Below are 22,502 nucleotides of genomic sequence, written 5' to 3'. Positions count from 1 at the left end.
TTAAGCCATAGAAGAATATTTATTGACATGGGAAAATGTTAACAATATACTTCTATATGAAATATGCAGGATACAAAACAGTATATACAGTTTAATACCATTTTATGGAAAGAAAAATAGCCATATATACAAAATCATGCATAGGAAAAAAATAGAAGGATGTACATAGCAAATGTTAATAATGGTTATCTCTAGATAGTAGAATTAGAAGTGATTATACAATTTTCCCAGTAAATTTCACCTGTCCTCCAAACAGTATCGTTTCATGTATTCTTTCTTGGGTATGATTAGCTTGATACAATTCTTTTCTTTCAAATAGTCTGTTTCATGATATATACCTCCAAATCATACTGCTTTTCCCACTTAAAAAGTAGATGCTACTTGCTCTTACATACTGGCATATGAAGAATATTTTTAACTAATACAATATACTATAAAATATGCCACAGCATAGATCTGGCTATAGAAAATTATTGTTTGGAGAATCTGAAAGCCCTCTAATAGAGAGAAATTTTAAATAGAGAAAAAGATGCTTTCATTAGTTGGGGTCCATAATGGTTGAGTGTAAACAACTCAGATTCCAGAATTGGATACTCTGGGATCTTTCCCTACTAGCGAACTGATTCTGGGCAAAGGAGATTAGGTTTTCTTCAGTCAGGAAAATGTGACTAATCATTTTGTAGAAAAAAGCGAAAATAAGATTTTTTTAAATAAGGGAAAATGAGATCACGGTTATAAATGTTTTTTATAAAGACCTAAATAACTATGAGATGAAACAGCAAGAAAGAAATTCAAATTTGGTGTTGTAGAAAAATTAACTCAATTTTCCTGCAGCACCAAATACTTCCTGTTTTATATCTTCTTTTACAAAGTTAGACATGCCAAAATTGTGAAATTACTTTAATGTTAATTGATGGTCTTCAATTTCTCATTTAACAGGTAATACCATAGGACATACTTAACTTTTCATGGAATCTGAGGTGTTTTTTATTTATATATATATATGTAAGTATTTATGTGTGTAAATACATACACTTCACATATCCTCTGAGGACTCCTGATCATTGGCAACATTAGACATATTTACAACAAATAGGACTTGGATTTTATTTCTCAGAATCCATTCTAGTGTAAAGCCATTTACTAGGTTTTTATTAAAAACACCAAATAAGGATGTTGGGTCTTTTAAAGGCAAGACATCAAGGGAACAGAAAAGAGTATCTGTGTCCACTCTTCTGTGATGCTCTCCATGATGCAAGCACCATTCCAAGTTGCCTCTGAACTTCTGTTCCCTCCTTTTGGAAGAGAATCTCAGGAAAATCTGCAAATAATTAATAACTTTCAATAACAGTTTGCAATCATGTCTAAAGGGGAACAGTTTATAACTTACTGTTGTATTTCAAAGATAAGTGTATAATCTAGATGCCTAGAAGTAAGGGCATATATTACAGATGAAAGAAGGAACATAAAACACTGATGTAAAGGAAGATCTGGTAAGAATAGAAAAAAAGAGGGACTTTGTTTTTCCAACCAAAACATTTGTTCCTTTTCTCCACAAAGTCACGGAGTTGAGAAAGATAGCTGGAATGCAGATGAGATACTACATCACACTTACATAACTATCCGATGATGTGCTCTGGCCCCATACCAGTGGGGTTTTCCCACCTCTATCCCCTTCCATAAACACTTGTGAACTGCAGCAGAGCTTCTAGTGTCGTCCTAATTCTTCAATGAATATCACAAGAAAGGGATTTCCGGGATGTTAAAAAAAAACAAAAACAAAAACAAAGCCAACCAAAAACAGAATATTACACTAACATATTTCACAGGTAGGAGAAGACTACTGACACTCCATATCTACTGCTTTACAAGAATTAAACAAAAAAGTAGAGGCTAGAAAATCACATTTTGAAATTTCACAATCACCAATTTGCAACAGAAACTGGAGCATAACACTTATGCTAACAAATATGGCAGATGAATTATTACTTCAGCATGTAACTGCAGATGGATACTCCTTGATTTTTGCTTAATCATTACTCAATAATGAACACTATAAAATGAAAGGTGACTTACTGTGAACCAAAATCACAAGAAGAAACTCTCCAAGATCAATCTGCAATGAGTTCCTATTCCAATAAGCCATAAAGAGCAGTAAAAGGCAATATTCATTTAACATAATAAGAATCCCAATGACAAGGTATCAGGTATTTATACTTCTCTCAAGACCTTTCTTCCCCACCTAACAAAGGCACTTGACACGTACTGAAATGGACAGTTAATTCAGGTACTGCCCTGGGCAACTGTTACCATCCCCATATTAGATGAAGTGGCAATTAAGTTCAAATTAATTCTTCTGAATCAGCCTGAAATACACATGAATGTATCAGAAGTTCTCTATTTTTGGCAGATGATATAACCAAAGAAGAAAATATAATGCTGGTGTCCACAATGGGTTGGCTGACTTGAACAGTCCAGGATCTTCTCTGAACAATATTCCTTGATGACTGTGGAATTTGTGAACAATGATAGGGAATTTAACCTGGCATACAATTTTAGGTATTAATGTTCACTCCTCTTCTTGTCTTTTCTTACTTTTTTGTTCTTTCCCAAAGCCTTAGATGATTCCTCCTAAAAAAGATATAAATCAATGTAGTGTCTCTGCATTTATGTGAAGATACTGGCTTAGGAACCTTTAGTCTAACCATATAATATGTATAAGAATGAAAGCATAATTACCTCTATATGTATCATCTTTCTGTTTTACATGGCACTTTCATTTACAGTCTATTTTAACATTTCCAAAATAATCAACATAATTTATCTAACAGACTTATGCTTGAATAATTTCGGTATTATTTAATCTATTCCCACTTTCTAAAGGAAGGTAGCAAACTTTAAATAAAATAAACATGCTTATAAAATATGAAACAAAAAAGAATTCAAAGTATAAAGGCAGGCACCCTAATGCCAGGGGAGAGGGAAGGTGTCTGACACTAACAGAGAATGTTAGAATTTTATACACGTTTAAAGAATATCTAGTTGACTGTGGCATGAGCTACACAACCTTTCCTGGCCTCAATTTTAGGGAGTAAAAATTAACTGGTCTTTTAAGGTTTTTATAAAACTCTGTATGAATCTATGAAATTAAGGCTCAAAGAGATGAAGTGATCTGCCCAAGGTCACATAACTAACTGGCCAGTCAGATTGTTGTGATTAGAAACTAAGTCTACAATTTCGAGTTCAAAGGTTTTTCTAATGTACCACAAACATTTTTAAGATTTTATTCATTTATTAGAGAGAGAGAAAGAACACAAGCATTGGGAAGGGGCAGAGGGAGAGGGAGAAGCAAGCTTCCTGCTGAGCAGGGAGCCCAACGTGGGGCTTGGTCCCAGGATTCTGGGATCATGACCTGAGCCAAAGGCAGATGCTTAACAGACTAAGCCACTCAGGCACCCCTCAAACATTCTGACTCATTCTTGGGTTTTCTTTTTCTTTTTCTTTTCCTCATAGGCAGCAGTGAGAATATCTCTATATAATCTCAGTAAGGACTCACCGGTGAATTTGTGTAGTTCCTCTCCACTAGTATATTTCTGGCACAGTTGTTGATATGTTTAAAGCGATCTGGTCCTAGTAGGATTCCTCCATACCAGCGTGATACTACCACCATGACATTTCTCACATTCAAAATCTGTTATTTTCAGAAGCACAATTAGATACACACAGACATGTATAACTTCAAGTTTTAAAGGAGAATGAAATAACTCATATACAAAACTGCACATGACATTTCTCTGTGACTTTAATGGCAGAACCACATGAGTGAGCAGAATGAAACTTCTAACATTCCAGTGATAAAATGTTAGAATGAGAAGTGAATTTAGAAATTAAACACTGCTTCACAGTGTCTTTGAATCCCACATTTTGTAGCAACCAGATAGAGTAAAGGGGAGATCATGCAAGTAGGGTTCTAGTTCTTCATTAATTCAACCCAAATAGCTCAGTTTAAGCAACCTTTTGCCCCTAGGCCAAACAACAACTAAAACCTATTTCTGAACAAACCACTGGAAAGAACTGGGGCAGCATGAGTAATTGCTGGTGCCTATCAGCAAGGTCTTCCTCAGTCTGATATCTGTCAAATGCTGCTTTAACATGAAGCCCACCTCTCTAAGAGCTTGACCACACAGAGTTCCTTCCTATCAAGGGAATGGCCTGGTTAGAAAACAAACCTCCACATACAGTAACAGAAGAAACTATAACAGCTATCTTAGGAAAAAAAAAAATCCATTCTTAAAATTAATGGACAATCAATCACCACCATACAGATGAAGAAAATCCAGCAGCATGAAAGAGAAAGGACAAGGTAAACAAACTAAAATGAACCAGGAAAAATTTAAGGGAGAGAATATCTAATTAGCATACTCTGAGAAATTTTAGAAGATATTGCATCCATAAAGTCAAAACAGTATATTATAAAAAAGGAAAAATAGAGACAAACTCTTTTTTTCTTTTTTTTTTTTAAGTTTATTTATTTAAGTAATCTCTACATCCAACATGGGGCTTGAACCCATGACCCTAACATCAAGACTTGCAGGCTTTTCTGACTGAGCCAGCCAAGTGCCCAAGAGGAAAGAATTCTTAAAACTTAAATACATGATTGCTAAAAAAATGTTTTTAATTCAATGGAAACCTTGGAAGACAAGCAAGAAAATGTCTCAGAACATAAGGTGATGAGATGGACAACTTAATTTTAAAAAGCAACAATTGGGTCTGTCCAGATGGTCCAATAACACCCAACTAACAGGAGGTGCACAGACACAGAACAGAGGAAACAGAGAGGACCTTGTCAAAAAACAAAAAGGAGATGCTTTTCCAGAGCTGAAGATAATCTATCATCTATGACTGACAGAGCTTCAAAGCACAGCGCTTGTTATTAACCCTGTGCTTTCTGCCCCATATCGTGGTTAAGTCTTCCTCAATCAGTGTTTAAAAATTAACTACTAATTAACACAAATCTATTTCTTTTTTTTTTTTTTTTTAACACAAATCTATTTCATGTTATATAGCCTAACTGATTTACTTATTCTTATATGGTGCTCTGTTTCACTGAAAAATTTTATGGCTCAGAAAACAGGACTAACAGGGTTTAACTTATACTTACCTCCATGAGATGGAGAAGACGCCCACCAGCTGCTGTCTCCCCATCATCCTCACAGTCCTGTAAGAAGGTCTGTTTATCCTCACAATATATTCTAGAAATACATAGAACAGTGTTACACTTTAAAAGCCGAAAAATAAATAAATAAATAAATAAAAATAAAAGCCGAAAATATTGCACTAAGAGTTACACCTTCATGCTTATTGCAATCAATTTACTTCCAAAATCAGCATATTTCTTAAAAAAAAATTTCTTCTTGAACTATACATTAGACATATTTCCACTGATGATTCATTATCCGGTATGATTCATTGTCTGTATTTGGGAAAGGCAGGAATCAAGGATGCCTCCTTTAAATCAGAAATGCTACTATTATATATCTGACACTTCATTTAACTTTGAAAAGCTATAAGGTTATAGACGGTAGTCACTGAAAAACATTGCTTGAGAATTTACTGTATAGAGAAACCTTATACCTAGTAGGCACCTTGAAATGATATACAAGAAATAAGTGGCTTACTCCTTTCTTCAAAGAACCTTAGAGCTAGTAAAAGAGACAAAAAGTACATTAAAAAAATGGAGGTGATAAAAGCAACATAAATGAACATTTTATACTTTCCTCATATCTTATTCTAGCCATCAAACCTTTCTCTATTCTCCCTATTCTAAGAATTATAAGATTTATTTTCTCTATAACTTTTCCCCTGGTTGGTTGGTTGTATCAGAAATAAATCATGGTATTTTTACCTATTCAAATTATCTAGAAAAGTTAGCATTTGGAATAATAACATAGGGCTACACTGTAGCAGAATAAGCATGGTAATTAAGTGTGTAATATAAAAAGAAAACAGTGCCAGTTAAAGTATGTCATCTAGATTTCTTAGGCTCCTACAAATGACACCATGTAGGATGAGGCAAACGCATGAAAAATATCTTTCCAGCTGTGGCTCTCAAGCCAGGTTCTACCATATCTACAAGCCTAAGTCAATTATAGCAATCACATTAATGTATTTATTATATATTCATATTTATCACAGCAATCATATTCATTGACTCATTCATCCTTCAATCCAACTTTCCATTCATTCACTCAATAAATATTTACTGCTTCAACTGCTATGATGAGGCTCTGTTATTATTTAGAGTTGACCTCATTCCAAGAAAACAAAGTACTATTAGGCAACATTTTATATGGCAAATTTAAGGCAAAAAGGAGTCAGCAGTTGGTTTATATTAGGACTATAATTCTATGGAACCAATGAAGAAAGTCTGAGTCATAAATCAGTACTGTTAGGTTTTTAAAAAGTGAAACATCATGGACATTTTCACTTTTTCTGGGTAGACAATGATGCAGTATCCCACAGCTGTGTGTGCCAGTAGGCTGAAGAGTGCTCCATAACTCCAGAGCAGGAACACAGCCCCAGAAGCAGGAAGCAACCTTAAAAGGATCCTAAGCATTCAAATACACAACACAAAGTCCACGCAACAAATAAAAGTCCTTTATTTTACTTCCAGTGAGGTCCTTCAAGCCTCCACTTTGTGCCTGTTTAGTCTTAAGTGACACACAATTCTGACAAACTCAGCTCTTTCATTCCCAAGTGTCAACTATAAAGGAGTGAAGTGGAGGGGCTACATAACTACATGTAGTTATGCTGAAATTTGTGAGAGGTGACAACTGATCACCTATTAATAAGCAATACTATAAAAATACTCACGGGTACTTAAAAATCCAAAAATCTGGGGCCTGAAATAGAATATCTGGCATATTATCTAACTTTACAATAACTTAAGATCAACATCATAGCCATCAATTGTTGAAGATACAGCTGCACAACCAAAGATTTGTATAAAACCTTAGTATTCAAAACTAAAAGGCATATAGTAAAAGCAGCACACTTAATTCATGGCTAATGGGAGCATAAATTGGTTTAAAAGAAAAACTCTAGAAAAAATTTGGCAGTATGTATCCAGAGCTTCAAAAACATTCAAACTTCTTGGTAATTCTATTTCTAGGAATCTATTCTTTCTTCTTTTTAAATTACACCCTCATTTCATTTCAAAAAAGAATGTGAAGTAACCAGAACCTATTCTGAGTTAGTAATCTAAACTGAATACAAAAGGTGTTCATAGAATGATTTTTACACTACAGTGAAAAATATGAAAAACTGACCAAAAAGTAAATGGTTAAATAAATGGTAGAGAGCCTCAAGGAAACATTACACAACCATTACACTACTATTTATAAAGCAATTTTAACAACATGGAAGAAATGGGATACTAGGGTAGCGCATTGAAAAAATAAACGCTGCATAGAAGACAGAAAAAAAATGTATCACTTTATTATGAAAATATATCAAATTATTATCAGTTACATTTAATGGCAGAAAATGGCTGATTTCCCCAGCAATTCTCTTTTTTTCTTTTCTGCAGCTTCCAAATATTCTACATATGATTATTAGTTTTATAAAGGAAAAAAGAACCCACATTATAGTTGGTCTCTAAAAATCATGCATCATTTTCCCCCATTTTTTACAAATGGAACATTCCTAAAATTGTGATCACTCACCGGTATGCATAGATGTTGTGGGTGGCACTAGCTATTTTCTTATTCTCATACAATTTGGCAAGAACCATTTTCACCTTAAAAACAGCAGTAATATAAATAAACTAATGTATACTTTGTTCTATAAATATACGCTAGAAAAATATCTTAAAACATATTGATATAAATACTGTTATTCTGAAATAGTAATTTAAAGAATCTACTACACTCTGAAAAAGCCATTTCCAAAATTTTCTCCTCATTTTAGGGGCAGAAACTGGTACTCTTATTTAGTATAAAAATATTAGTATAAAAATATTTGGTATAAAAATATTATACCAAATAAGAGTAAATAAGTAATAAAAGTAAAAAAAGTAAGTAAGTAATGAGTAAAAAAAATATTTTTTTTTCTCTTTCAAAGCCACAGGCAAGGCTTTACTGGGGCTTATAGCTAGCTAGAGCTGAAGTGCTGATGGAGAGTGGTCAGGCTGGCCTCCAGACCTAGTGTTTTTGAGCACCAAATATGAACAAGTATTTGAGCACTAACCATGTCTAAGGTACTTATATGGGATGCCTGGGGGGCTCAGGGGTTGGGCCTCTGCCTTCGGCTCAGGGCGTGATCCTGGAGTCCTAGGATAGAGTCCCACATTGGGCTCCCTGCATGGAGCCTGCTTCTCCCTCTGCCTATGTCTCTTCTCTGCCTCTCTCTGTGTGTCTCTCATGAATAAATAAATAAAATCTTTTTTAAAAAAATAAGGTATTTATATACGAAATTTTTTTCTCCACGTTAAGAATTTTAAATGTAAATATGACCATTTTTTAAAATGAGCTCTGAAAATTTACTACATTTATGTATCCTTTGTGACAGATACAAAATAATGGTATGTTCCAAATGTAAGACCAAAACTCTCTGGGAGTCCTATAAGGTTTATAGGAGTGGTAACATAACCAGCTCCTGAAAGACCAGTAGTGATCTCTTTTGCATCAAAAGGGAAGAAAAGGGTGGCAGAAGCCATTCCATTCAGAGGAAACTTCATGTGCAAATCTATCAGATTTAGCAAATAAAACATAAAGGATGCTCAGTTAGGTAAATTTCAAAAAAAAAAAATCACAATTTTTTTTTTATTATTAGTATGTCCCATACAATAATGTTTATTTGAAATTCCAATTTAATTAGGTATCTTGTATTTTATCTGGTAACCCTACCAGGGACATAAAAGAGAAAGGTTCTGGAAGTGACCAAGAGTTTTATATACCAACTATTTAGAGTATGAATGAGAAGACAAAAGACAATGTATCAGGAATGATAAAGCAAGGGTCCAAAAGGCCTCATATAATGAGTTTAGGGGTTTTCTGGTAGACATTGGAAATAAGCAAAGACTGGGGGCTGGGGGACAGTGACACACGGCCAGACTTTCAGAAAGGTAACTGGCAGAGGGTAAGGAAGAAATCCTGGATGTAGGGAAGACTGAGCTATAGCCATGGAGAGCAATTTGAATCAGAAACTATGCAATCTTGTGTTTATCATTTTTTAATCTTTCAGATTCTCAGATTCCTACTCAGTAAAGTACACAATGACCTGTAAGATTAATTTTAGCTCTCACAAGTTATGATCCTCTAAGTCCAAGTGACTATAATCAGAAAAAGAAAGAGGATCCAGGATGATCAGATTCAGAACAGAATGTCTAATGAGGACCTTGGCAACAAAATTATGGGCAACACCCCAGGACAAAATAGGGTTGCTGAAAGAGCCAGAAGCCTACACCAAAAGCTGTTATGTTGACCACAAGTCGATGCAGAGAATATTTTCCTCTTCTAGAGACCAGAAGAGAGTAAAAGGTCAGCCTGGTACAAAGAACTGTCTGTATCTCTGTAGGTCAGGGCTTCAAGAGAGCTTAGAGTAGAGGAGCTGCAGAGACTAAAGGGAAGAGACTAATGATTAAAACCTATGCTAAATTAACGAGACTTTTTCGTTGTTAATTTAACTTTATAGGTTACTACAGTTTGTAACTGAAAAGTCTCCCATTTGATATCCTTGGGTAGGAGCCAGGTCACCTAAGGTCAGGAGGCATAAAGAAAAAAGAATTCAGGTCGGGAAGGTCAGCCAGTCTGTCCACTGTCCCCTTCCTGGGCATCAATGGAACCCACTTGGTTTTTGCAGAATTCCCACACAATAGGACAAATAATTCTTTTTAACAAGCTATTAAGCAGCATAATTTTCTACCCAACGGATATTTCTTGTGTGTAAATCCATTACAGTATTAAGCCCTAATTAGAATTTAGATACAATTTTGAAAGCAGTTGACAAATAGAAACAAAACAAATCTTCCACAATTCATAGTAATTTGGGGGTAGGAAAATAAGCAAATATTTTCATCTCACGTGAAAATTAAACACAACATAAGGATATTATTGTAAAACCATTTACTTGAATTACTTTGGTAAACCAACATCAAAGTGAGCTGGACATAATAACTACCTGTTTGGGGCAAACTACTGGAGCCAAGTGCGCCTGAAAAGTACTTCTTCGGTCTGTAATAGGAATGCCATGATCAATCGGAGGTAATTCTTCTATTTCTATAAATTTAAAGAATTATATTACTTTTATCTTTAAAATTCATACATTTGAACACTGAAAAATTGACGATGGTGTGGGTGGAGGGTGGGAAAGAGACGTAAATTATATGACAAATCAACCCAAACAGCCATTAGTAGTTGTCTATTAAAATTAAATTATAATTTTAAGCAAAAAGTTTCCAAACAGACTGTAAATAAGATTAAACTACTTGATTTAGAAAGGATTTTCACCTGCCAAGGTCACCCAGTAGTAGGTTGGGACTGAAACCCTGAGCTGTTACAGTAGTATAAACTGTACAATAACTAAATTTGAAGAGTATAAAAGATCCTGAGACCAAAAAGATTGTCAGCTGCTAATATACCACAATTTATTTATCCATTCTGTTGATGGACTTCTAGGGTGGGAAACCTAAGACTTTATTTTGTATAGCTGAAAGGTAGTATCTTCTTCTAAATAAAACTGTTCCTACTTCATAGGATTGAATATACTAATGATATACCAAATTGGTATTCCAAGGAGTATCATGATTTCGAGTTACTTTGCCTCTTAAACAAGTTTAAGACACTAATTTACTCTTCTCTCTGTTGAGAAACTTAGCAAACATCTGGCTGCTACATCTGCTCCATTTAGGATCTAAAGTTATTCAGAAAAAAGAATTAAAATTGTTTCCTACTTCTATTCACCGATCTGTTAAATCTTACCAAGTCAGCTTGCCTTACAATTAATGAACTATTTCAACTAACAGATATAAAAATATTTCTGGACAGCTTTAAACAAATTGTCAAAACTTACTTCACTGGTTTATGGCAAGATTAGGACAAGAAACCAGGATTATGCAGGACTTTTGCCTTCCTCCTAAGAGTTTCCTCTTCTTGAATGAACTGACCACTGTACTAGGGCAGTACTGAGGTCAATAGGAATCAGATACTATTGATTGTGACTATGATATTCACTCTTTTTCTTTTAATAGTGGATCCTGTTTCCCAAAAGAAATCATATGCCAAATCCACAAATATATAAAGGAATAAAATGTGAGACTGAAGCAGAGGTGGGGGTCCTGGGTCTTCTTGCTCACTCTTTCTCTTCCTATGTATCCCCTTGTACTAGTCCTGAAATATTATGCAAGAACTTTAAAACTTCATGGTACTGCTTAAAGACTACAGTGTCAGGGGGCCTGGGTAGCTTAGCCAGTTAAGTGTCTGATGGGCTCAGGTCATGACCTCATGGTTCTGAGATAAACTCCCGCATCCCTCTCCTCTGCCCTTCCCCTTGCTCACATGCGCATGCTCTCTCTTAAATAAATTAATTAAATTAAAATTCTTAAAAAATAAATGATAGATAGATAGACAGACAGACAGACAGACAGACAGGGTGCTTGGGTGGCTCAGTCTGTTAATTATCTGCCTTCAGCTCAGGTCACCATCTCAGGGTACTGGGATCGAGCCCTGCATTGAGCTCCCTGCTCCATGGGGAGTCTGTTTCTTCCCCTACCCCTACCCCTGTTCATGTACTCTCTCTCTCAAATAAATAAATAACATCTTTAAAAAAATAAAAAATGAATTAATTAAAATAAAAAGCTATTATATAATACATAGGAAACTCTTTACCTTCAAAAAGAATGAATGTTCTTTCTGGTATATCATGGTTTTGTAAAAGACTTGAGAAAATGGACACTACTATTCAAAATTTTAAGATACTAAAATGGAAGATACTTTCTGATCGCAACATAGAGCTGATTTATCACATCAATCTATTCACAAGCTGAGAACTACTAGATTATAGAACAAATTTGCTTAAGCAAAGATTGAAATCTTTTTTTAAATATAGTTAATTTAATTTAACTTAACCTAAAGGCAGGTGCTTGGGACACCTGGGTGGCTCAGTGGTTGAGCATCTGTCTTTGGCCCAGAGCATGATCCTGGGGTCCGGGAGCCTACTTCTCCCTCTGCCTATGTCTCTGCCTCTGTGTCTCTCATGAATAAATAAATAAAATATAAATAAATAAATAAAGGCAGATGGTTAACCAACTGAGCCACACAGGTGCCCCAGCAAAAACTAAAATCTTAAAGGCATTTTACTAGGTTTAATTCAGTGGTTGTATTTTCAATCATTATATTTATATTTATATTTGTGAGCACGGACTAAAATTTAGCTCTGAGATATCAAGAGACAGCTGAGGATTTCAAAATACAAATATAAAATATAAAAACAGGATGTGAATTGAAAACATTAACACATATTTTCTTAGTTTCAGTTTCTCCCATCATTAATTCAAAACTCTAAAAAGTCATCCAAAAAGAAAAAAAAGGTGAGGCGTGAAGAAATTGCTATTTTTTCCTCACTGTTCTGACAGACCAAACATGGCCAAACACCAAAATGGCCAGCAGGCATGAAAAAAATAACTCAATTCTCTGCAAACTAATAACTATTTCTTAACATGTGAGAGTTTACTACATTTCTATATCATTTCAAAATTAATACATAATACTGCTATCTCACTATCTTCAAAAGAGACTAATTAGTAACATTATACCTGTTCGATTTTCAGTGATACCAAAATCCAATGCTTTCGCAGGAATTTCTGGTTGACACGCTAAAATAAGATCATCTTCACAGTCTACATCTTCCTCTTCGGTTTTCTTCTTTACATTGGGGCCTATTTGTATATGAGATATTATCAGTGAACTCTGAGGAGAATAAGGAATTCCACTTAAAAACTTGTTGGTCTTGGTCTCTAAACACCATTCTTCAATAGAAGGAACCAGGACTTTTATGAGAAGTAGTTGATTCCAAGGTTGGAGCAAGGAAAAGAAAAGATGAGCCTGGAACTCCTTATGATTCCAGAGAGTAAAGAAATGTTTCAAAAAACAAAAAAAAAAAAAAAAGGAGAGGTGAGCTTATATAAAAAAAAAAAAAAAAAAAAAAAAAAAACACAGGAGTTACCTGAAAGAGCTCCTAAAGGCAAAACCTAGAATAATTTTGAGCAACAAAATAATGATAGTATGGAATTTTACTCCATGGAATAAAATAATATACATGAGTTCATACTGATATAAATAAATAAGCAAAAAATAAAGAAGAGACAACTCTTCCTCACAAAAGAATTCCAATTCAATGAAGAAGAAGAAAATGTGAATCATTAGGCAAACACCACAGTAATAAACATTGCTGACAAGACATACTAATGGACACTAAAATTAGTGTGTGACGCTTTAAGGACTAGGATATTAGTATAGCCTCAATGTATCTCCCTCCATGTCCTTATCAACCACAAAAGGAAAGATAATAACTATCATGGTTAATTTTATATGTCAACTTGGCTAGCCCATAGTACCCAGATACTTATTTGGTCAAACACTATTCTAAATGTTTCTGGAAAGGTATTTCTTGGGTAAAATTCACATTCAAATCAGTTAACTTTGAGTAGAGCAGACTCTCCTCCACAATGTGAGAGAGCCTCATCCAGTTAAGGTCTCAATAGAAGGATCAACCGCTCCAGAGCAGTTATACTACTCTGCAGGGAGTAGGGAGCCAGTAGGGAGCCAGTAGGGAGCCAGCAGGGAGCCAGCAGGGAGCCAGCCTTCAGACTGGAGCTGCAGCATTAATTCTTCCCTGCTCTCTAGCCTGCCAAACTATCTTGCTGATTTTGGATTTGCCAGCCAGCCTCTACAAACTCATGAGCCAATTCCTTAAAATAAATCAATCTCTCTCTCCTTCTCTTCCTAACCTCTCCCTCCCTTTTTTTGTATGTATCTCTCCTTCTCTGTCTTTATAAATACACACACACACACACACACACACACACACACACCCTTTCGATTCTCTGGAGAGCCCTGATTAGTACTGTAACTTTACACTGGAGACGTGTGGGAGATACCACCTTAACCAAAGAATCAAGGTAAACATCACTAATAATAAAGCATATTGATACCACAAGTTCCTTAATATATGCACTGTAAGGACACAATACCATTTTTGTGGTATTCTTGCCAAAATGCCTAATCCCACTGCAGTTGCGAGAAAACAATGGATAGACCCAAACTGAGGGATATTCCACAAAATAATCAGTACTCTTCCCAAGTGTCAGGTCATAAGAAGTCATAAAAGTCAAGGAAAGACTGAGAAACTATTTATAGACTAGAAGAGAGTAAGGAGAAATAACAGCAAAATGCAATGTAGAATCCTGGACAGCATCCTATAAAAGCAGAAAGGACATTAGTGGAAAAATAAGTGAAAGTCAAATAAGCTCTTTAGTTTGGTTAATATTATACCAATGTTAGTTTCCTATTCTTGGTAATTCTACTGTGGTTATGTAAGGTGTTACTAAGGGAAGCAAAGGAGGGCTATAAAAGAGTTCTTTGTACTATTTTTGCAACTTTTCTGTAAGTCTAAAATCAGTTCAGAATATTTTAAAAATTGTAAATAGTTGTATTTAATCACTTTAAAATTTAATATTTCTATAGTAGAAAAATAACAATGAAGTAATAAATTTGTACTGAAGATTAACAGTAAAATGAAAATAAATTAGGTATCCAGTGGGTGTCCTGGAATGGAAAATTCTCATGAGATATCTTCATCACTAGCTTGTAGCTGTATTAGTTTTTCAGAACCACAAATCCTTCCATTTTAGTATGAAGTCTACAAAAACAGATCTAATAAGAAAAATTCCAAGTGAAATTTCTAAAAAGTAAAAATTATAAATTGTACAACAAAAATCAATAACTCTTTAAGATTTGAAGAGTGGATAAAGTATATTGTGGATAATAGATGGAAAAGGGAAAAAAATGTCATTTTTAAGATCTATAATTTAAAAAATTTCCTGAGAGTTGAGTGATCCCAAATTTTTTGGAGTCCTAAATTTCTACTGGTATACATTCCATTTTTGCAATTATCCTACACTCCAGAATGGTAGATTGGCAAAAATCAATTGTTTTGAGACCACTTTTCCAACTGATGTTCTGAAATGCTACAAAATCAGAACATGGATCATGAAAGTTAAGGAAAATACTTCAAAAAAGATTGACACATGGACAGAACACCTTCATACCATTTATCTCTCAAATATTAATGGAAGCAGTAAAAAAACTGCTTCTATAGAAAAATAGTAAAGTGCTCCGAAAAAGTATATCCTACTATCAACTTTAAATGTATACTGATTTTGCTAAGGGAGTCCTAAATAGTTTGTTTTTAAAAAAATCTCTTTCCCAGACTGAAAATAATTCCATTAGAGGTAACAATGAAATATTAGGAATTTCCACATTGTCATATAATGATTCAATAAAAGAATAATAGGGCAAAATATTGATTTTCAAATATCTTGAAATTAGATAGTAGTAGTGGTGTACAGCTTTGGAATATACTAAAAATAACTGAATTAAACATTTTTAAAGGATGAATAATTATGGTATGTCAATTACATCTCAATTTAAAACTACATTTTCAAAGTAAATTTTTATATCCTACATATCACTTCAGTGTATGTTCCAAAGTTCTTTTTCTATAAGCACTTCACTCATTTGAAGCTAATGTCTAATTTATGCACTCCAATAATTCATGAAGAATGTTACACGGTTCATGTTACTTTAATAGTCAAAGAAAGGGGATCCCTGGGTGGCGCAGCGGTTTGGCGCCTGCCTTTGGCCCAGGGCACGATCCTGGAGACCCGGGATCGAGTCCCACATCGGGCTTCCGGTGCATGGAGCCTGCTTCTCCCTCTGCCTGTGTCTCTGCCTCTCTCTCTATGTGACTATCGTAAATAAATAAAATTTAAAAAAAAAAAAAATAGTCAAAGAAAGTAGAACTTTAGACCCAAGTTCTTTAATCATAAAATCTACTTCTGTAAGGGTATGACGCAAAAACCAGAGGCTAAAACCATATAGAAAGAAATAACCATAATTACATGAATAAGTGAATTTTCCAGAGAAACTTGTAAAATATCACATATAAACCATAAAACAGAATATATTTTCATTAAAAATTTTATTTAGAATATCTACATGGAAATTTAGTTACTATCAAGTTAAAAGAACATTAGTAATATTTTTCAATCCTACCTGGTTCTGTCATCTGAGATTTTTGTATTAGAACATCTCTTATTTTCTCCACCCATAGATAAAGAATGCTTTCACCAATATTCTGTCTAAACAAAATTCAGGGGAAAAATTTGTTATTTAAAAAAAAATTCCTTCTCAAATTCAAGAAAATACAGACATATTTACAATCTAAGAAATTATATGCAATTTAGCCATGTCTTTTTAAAAAAAGAATTTATAAAAACAGATTTACTAACATTTGTTGGATGAGTATTTTATATAGATTGTTCATATCAACAACATTAAAAATTCCACCTGGCTCCAAATTTAACATTGCTTACTTAAAATAAGCTGTAACCAAAGAAGGGAAAGAAAACTTCTGAACTTGAACTGGATGAAGTACATGGGTATAAATGTGATTTAGTTTCTGTCAGCATATATAGTTGCAATATTGATTATTTTCTTTAACTCTTTGAACAATTTCAAACCAGTTATATGGCACATTTATCAATTGGTATAATTATTTCCACAAAGAAGAATGCAAAGCATTGGAGGAACTCCCTCAGAGAACAAACTGAAAAGACTTAAAAGATGATTAACAACGTTTTATTCACATTTTGTTTTTAACAAAATATTCTGTTGCCCAAATTGATTCATTTTGGTTCCAAATAATGTCTAGTTCAGATAAATCCATCCCTAAGGGTCATTGAGAAAAAGAACATGTCGTGGTTCACGTACATGGAGTTATGTTAAATGACGACAACAGCAATAAAATAAAGGCCCCAGGTGCCTTTCAACTCTTTGGGGAATGACACTAATTTTAGCTAAGTGTCCGTTATGTGTGTTTAAAGCAACCACCATACTACTTCATAACAACACCTTACCTCCTTCCTCTGAAAGTTCCCCTTGAAACCACTATCTCTCATCATGCTACTCATCAGTACCCACCAAAGGAAACTTTCAAAACAAGCATACAGAAAAAAACAATATTGTTCTCAAATAATTATGTAGCCTCAAATTCTGCCCATCTCACCCATAACTCCTTAGGCTAAACAATCCCCCATGGGATCTAGTTACCTAAGATTCTTAGAGAGAGGAAAAGTCAACTTAAAAAGGTTTTAAAAATCTGAGAATGTTGGTTGAATTTCTTTTAAACAATTTTCACTTCTAACCTTTCTTCTCAATAAAATTTAGAGGTATAGAAGGAAAAGTAAAACATACTGAGTATATACAAAGCCTAAAGTTCATCATATGTGTCAACACAATTAATGCTCATAATTACCTAATGAAGTATTATTTCCCCATTTTACAAGTGAGAAAAAACTAGACCTAGAGAGATCAATTAACTTGTCTAAGTGGTTAGAAGCCCAGAGCCAGATGTGGATGCAGACTTACTCCAAAGTTCAACTTGCCCACTGCATTCTACTCTCCTATCAAGCAGCTGTGACCGGAAAGTAAGCCGTTGAACTCTGAGTCTGCTTCCTCATCTATAAAATAGAGACTTAAAGCATCTCATGTTACTTTATAGAAGCAGTTTCTTTTCAAGAGAATCTTAATTCATTCAATATAACTTCAAGGGCCTCATCTCCACACCAGCCCTAAGGATATAATAGTCAATGAGAAAACTAGGTCCCTCATCTCAGTGTTTGTGATCATTATCCTTTAAAATTTGTTGTTTCAAATTTATGTTTTTGTATGTCATTTTCTCCATTTCCTAATCTCATTCTATTGACTTCTGCCCATCACCATCACCAAAAATAGTAATACTAGTATCTAGTGTTTATCTAGTGCAAACACTTACTATACAGAAGACAAGTAGAAAACACTTTGTTAGCTCACTTAATCCTCAAGCCACACTTTGAGGCAGGCAAATTATCCCTTGGTGAATACACATTCACATTCAGATTTGTTGTTGGGGAGGTGGGGGGAGCCGTGAAAACACCATGGAAGAATTTTCACAAGTAATAAATAACTTTTCCAAATAATAAAGAAGAAATTAAACCTAAACTCCAAATCTCCTCTCCACTGGTCCACGGCTTCCTGCAGAAAAATGTACAACAGCATTTCTGCCCAACATCAATTACTGAAACGCTTCCTTCTTCTCGAGCATTTAACAAGACTTACTGAAATCCAGTGTAAAGAAGTTGTAGTGGATGTTAAAGGTTTCCTGAAGAAAATGAAAATTACTCTTTCCCTTGGAGCCCCAAATTCTATCACTAATGAGTTGGGCGGGGGGGGGGGGGCGGTGTTTTATTTGTTGTTGTTATTACTGCTGCATTTGTGTTTTCTCTTATAGGAAGAAACTGTGTTTTTTTCTTTGTTCTCAGCTTTTAACTGTTCACTCTAGGATTTGGTGGTTTTCAGACTTTTGCCATTGCTGTAATGAAATCTCTTACAGAATCAGGAACAAACTAAAACAGACAAAAGCGGAAAGTCCTCCTTCCTGTGCCTATCTATCTCATACCCTACCCACAATGGGTCCTGGAGGAAGTCTGCTGAATCCTAAGGACTATGGCACAAAATTTAAAAATGACTCATTATAGAGATTCTACACTCTTATTTATGAAATTAAATTACAGTAAGTAGCTAAATAGAAAATGTCTAGGACCAAATTTGTTCCAAATTGAATGGAAGACCAACTTGGATTAAAAATTGATTTTAGAAGAGATATTTCGTAACTATACTTAAATGACTATTATCCAATCCAGAACAAAACAAAGCTAAGTTATTTGTGACTCTACCTTTACCTGTGGCTCTAATTTTTGTATCTTTAATTTTCTAATATTTATATTTGTTGATTTAAGGATAAAGCTACTCACTAAAATATACTACTACGTTGTATGAACCTAGACAAAATCATTCAATCTGTCTGAGTTTCCATCATCTCATTTTCAAAATGAAAAAATTGGATGAGATGATTCTTTTAATAACAAAAATAGGAGTTGCTATTAAATGGTGTTAATGTACATTATTACATGGATTATAACATTTAATCCTCACAATATTATTCTATCATCATCATTTTACAGATGAGAAATCAAACGGATTTGAAAACGTCACATTATTTCAAAAACTGATTCAGAAGCCTGACCAAGACAGCCTAATCTCAGCTTTGCTAAACTTCAGATTGGTAGAACTTCCTGACTCTAGGCTCTCACTTTGTGTATTTTCTTTAGAAAACTTACTATCATAAATTTTTCCTTTGCTCCTTTGGAGCACATGGACATCTTTTTATAAGACTTTTATCAGTTTTATAACCTAGGAATGTCTTCCTCAAGGACCTGGGAACCATCCTTTTGAATTGTAATCATCAAGGAAGACAGCATCCCTTCTCCCAGTCTCTGTGGGAGTAGAGGACCCTAACTTCCGATAAGCAACAATTAGCAAATACAGTTGGCCTAACCACAGAGAAACACATTTGCAACTCAAGAAATAACTTACTGTAAAAAAAAAAGAAAAAAAAAAGAAATAACTTACTGTGCTTACATAGGTCACTGATTGGCCTTCCCTCAACATCCTCATCACAGCCCTTATAACTTCTTCTGTTAAAGAAGAATGAAAACTGATGCAGCCACTGTGCAAAACAGTATGGAGGTCCCTCAAAAAATTAAAAGTAAAACTACCCTACAATCCAGGAATCGCACTACTGTGTACTTACCCAAAGGATATGAAGACACTACTATCCTTTCAAATTAAAGGATATATGTACCCTTATGTTTACTGTGGCATCATTTACAAGAGCCAAACTATGGAAGCAACAGAAGCGTCTATCAATAGGTGAATGGATAAGGAAAATGTGGTTTACATATACAACGGAAAATTATTTCACCATAAAAAAGAATGAAATCTTGCCATTTGCAACAACATGGATGGACCTAGGTTGTATAGTGCTAATCAAAAGAAGCCAGAGCAGCCCCGGTGGCTTAGCGGTTTAGCGCCACCTTCAGCCCAGGGCATGATCCTGGAGACCTGGGATTGAGTCCCACATCAGGCTCCCCGCATGGAGCCTGCTTCTCCCTCTGCCTGTGTCTCTGCCCCTTTCTCTCTCTATCTCTCTCTGTGTCTCTAATAAATAAATACAATCTTCAAAAAAAAAAAAAAAAGAAGAAGCCAGTTAGAGACAAATACCATGTGATTTCACTTATACATAGAATTTAAAAAACAAAATAAATGAATAAAGGGAAATAAAAGAGGAATCAAAAAACAGTCTCTTAACTATAGAGAACAAACAGATGGCTACTAGAGAGGAGATGGATGGACGGATGGGTAAAACAGGTGAAGGGGATTAAGAGTACACATAACTTGATGAACACTGAGTAATACATGGAAGTGTTGAATCACTGTATTATATGTCTGAAACTAATATAATATTGTATGTTAACTACACTGGAATTAAAATTTTAAAAATTCTCCTGGCAAGGGAAACAAAAGCAAAAATAAATGACTGGGACTACATCAAAATAAAAAGCTTCTACATAGCAAAAGAAACAGTCAACAAAACTAAAAGGCAACCTATGTACGGTAGAAGATATTTGCAAATGACATATCTGACAAAGGGTTAATATCCAAAATATACAAAGAATTTATAAAACTCAATATCCCTAAATAAATAATCCAATTTAAAAACGGGCAGAAGACATGAACAAGTACTTCTCCAAAGAAGACATCCAGATGGCCAACACCAGACACATGAAAAGACATTCAACAGCACTCAGCATTAGGAAAATGCAAATCAAAACTACAAAAAGATTATCACTTGGGCAGCCCGGGTGGCTCAGCGGCTTAGCACCGCCTTCAGCCCAGAGCGTGATCCTGGAGACCCGGGATCGAGTCCCGCATCGGGCTTCCTGCATGGAGCCTGCTTCTCCCTCGGCCTGTGTCTCTGCCCCTCTCTCTCTCTCATGAATAAATAAATAAAATATTTTTTAAAAAAGGATTCTCAACCTTACAATAAATAAAATCTTTAAAAAAAAAAAAGATTATCACCTTACAGGTCAGAATGGCTAAAATCAAGAATACAAGAAACAAGTGTTGGTGAGGATATACAGAAAAAGGAACACTCCTGCCCTCTTGGTAGGAATGCAAATGGATGCAGCCACTGTGGAAAACAGTATGGAGGGTAGTCCGGGTGGCTCAGCGATTTAGCGCTGCCTTCAGCCCAGGGCCTGATCCTGGAGACCCGGGATCAAGTCCTACATCGGGCTCCCTGCATGGAGCCTGCTTCTCCCTCTGCCTGTGTCTCTGCCTTTCTCTCCCTCTGTGTCTCTCATGAATAAATAAATAAAATCTTTAAAAAAATAAAATAAAATAGTATGGAATTTCCTCATAAAGTTAAAAATAGAACTACCCTATGATCCAGTAATCACACTACTGGGTATTTACCCAAAAAATTCAAAAACACTAATTTAGAGGGATACATGTACTCCTATGTTCATAGCAGCGTTATTTACAATTGCCAAATTATGAAAGCAACCCAAGTGTATAAAGACATGGGATAGGTAGATATAAATATAGATACAGGTATTCCCCCACTTACCAAAAGTTTGCATTATGCCAGTGCACTTTTACAAATGACCTATATTACCAGCTGTTTTCACTAACCAAAAAAAGCCTGAAGAGGATTTTCACTTTCACAAAAACAGCCATTACTATACCAAACTTAGGTCTTTCACAAAAGTGAAGTGGTATAACTTGAACATTCAGAAAGTGGGGGGTACTCTTTCCTTTGTGTCATTTTGGCATTTGAAAGGGTTCATAGGGACACTCCACCTAGGCAGTGGAAAAAAATCTGTACTATAAAAAAAAGTTAATCTTTTCTCTTAAACAACAGCAGTTAGTATGATGTTCGAGGTATTTTAAAATCTGTCATTTATCTTTTGTTTTATTAACATAATTATTTTCATATATTCAAAATATCCATATAAAATATTTCACTAAAAATAAGATATGATAAGCCAACTAATCTATATCAATCATCAAATCCTAGTTTATATTCTTCAGTATTTAGCTGGTCATTCTTCATCATCCATCTTCCTGTTACTTTCATAAAAAGGCCTCCACCATCTCCCTGCTGAGTTACAGACTGCTCTCCCTCTGGTGGCCCTTCCCTCAAACTCTTCAGGGCCCATCTCGCACACTGCCATACAAATCTGATTACATCACTCCTTATGCAAAATGCCTAGAGCCTACAAA

General features: G+C 34.8%; 1 protein-coding gene across 2 annotated transcripts in view; it reads right to left on the bottom strand.

The window, feature by feature from the left end:
- The window catches only part of IMPACT (impact RWD domain protein), a 29,550-nt gene continuing 7,048 nt past the window's right edge, over positions 1–22,502 (bottom strand). Inside the window, exons 5-11 of one of the 2 annotated variants that reach the window (XM_077900302.1) lie at positions 16,332–16,417; positions 12,812–12,934; positions 10,180–10,277; positions 7,725–7,798; positions 5,162–5,252; positions 3,557–3,691; positions 1–2,631 (exon numbers count right to left, since the gene is read on the bottom strand). In XM_077900302.1, coding sequence (XP_077756428.1) covers positions 2,563–2,631; positions 3,557–3,691; positions 5,162–5,252; positions 7,725–7,798; positions 10,180–10,277; positions 12,812–12,934; positions 16,332–16,417 — 676 coding nt within the window. In that variant the 3' untranslated portion in view covers positions 1–2,562. The remainder of the gene's footprint in view (positions 2,632–3,556; positions 3,692–5,161; positions 5,253–7,724; positions 7,799–10,179; positions 10,278–12,811; positions 12,935–16,331; positions 16,418–22,502) is intronic. The other variant, XM_077900303.1, reaches the window with a different exon arrangement.

This window comes from Canis aureus, chromosome 6 (genome assembly GCF_053574225.1).
Source record: "Canis aureus isolate CA01 chromosome 6, VMU_Caureus_v.1.0, whole genome shotgun sequence".
NCBI lineage: Eukaryota > Metazoa > Chordata > Mammalia > Carnivora > Canidae > Canis > Canis aureus.
Note: the sequence above shows the minus strand (reverse complement) of the source record. Positions and strands in the feature narration are given on the sequence as shown.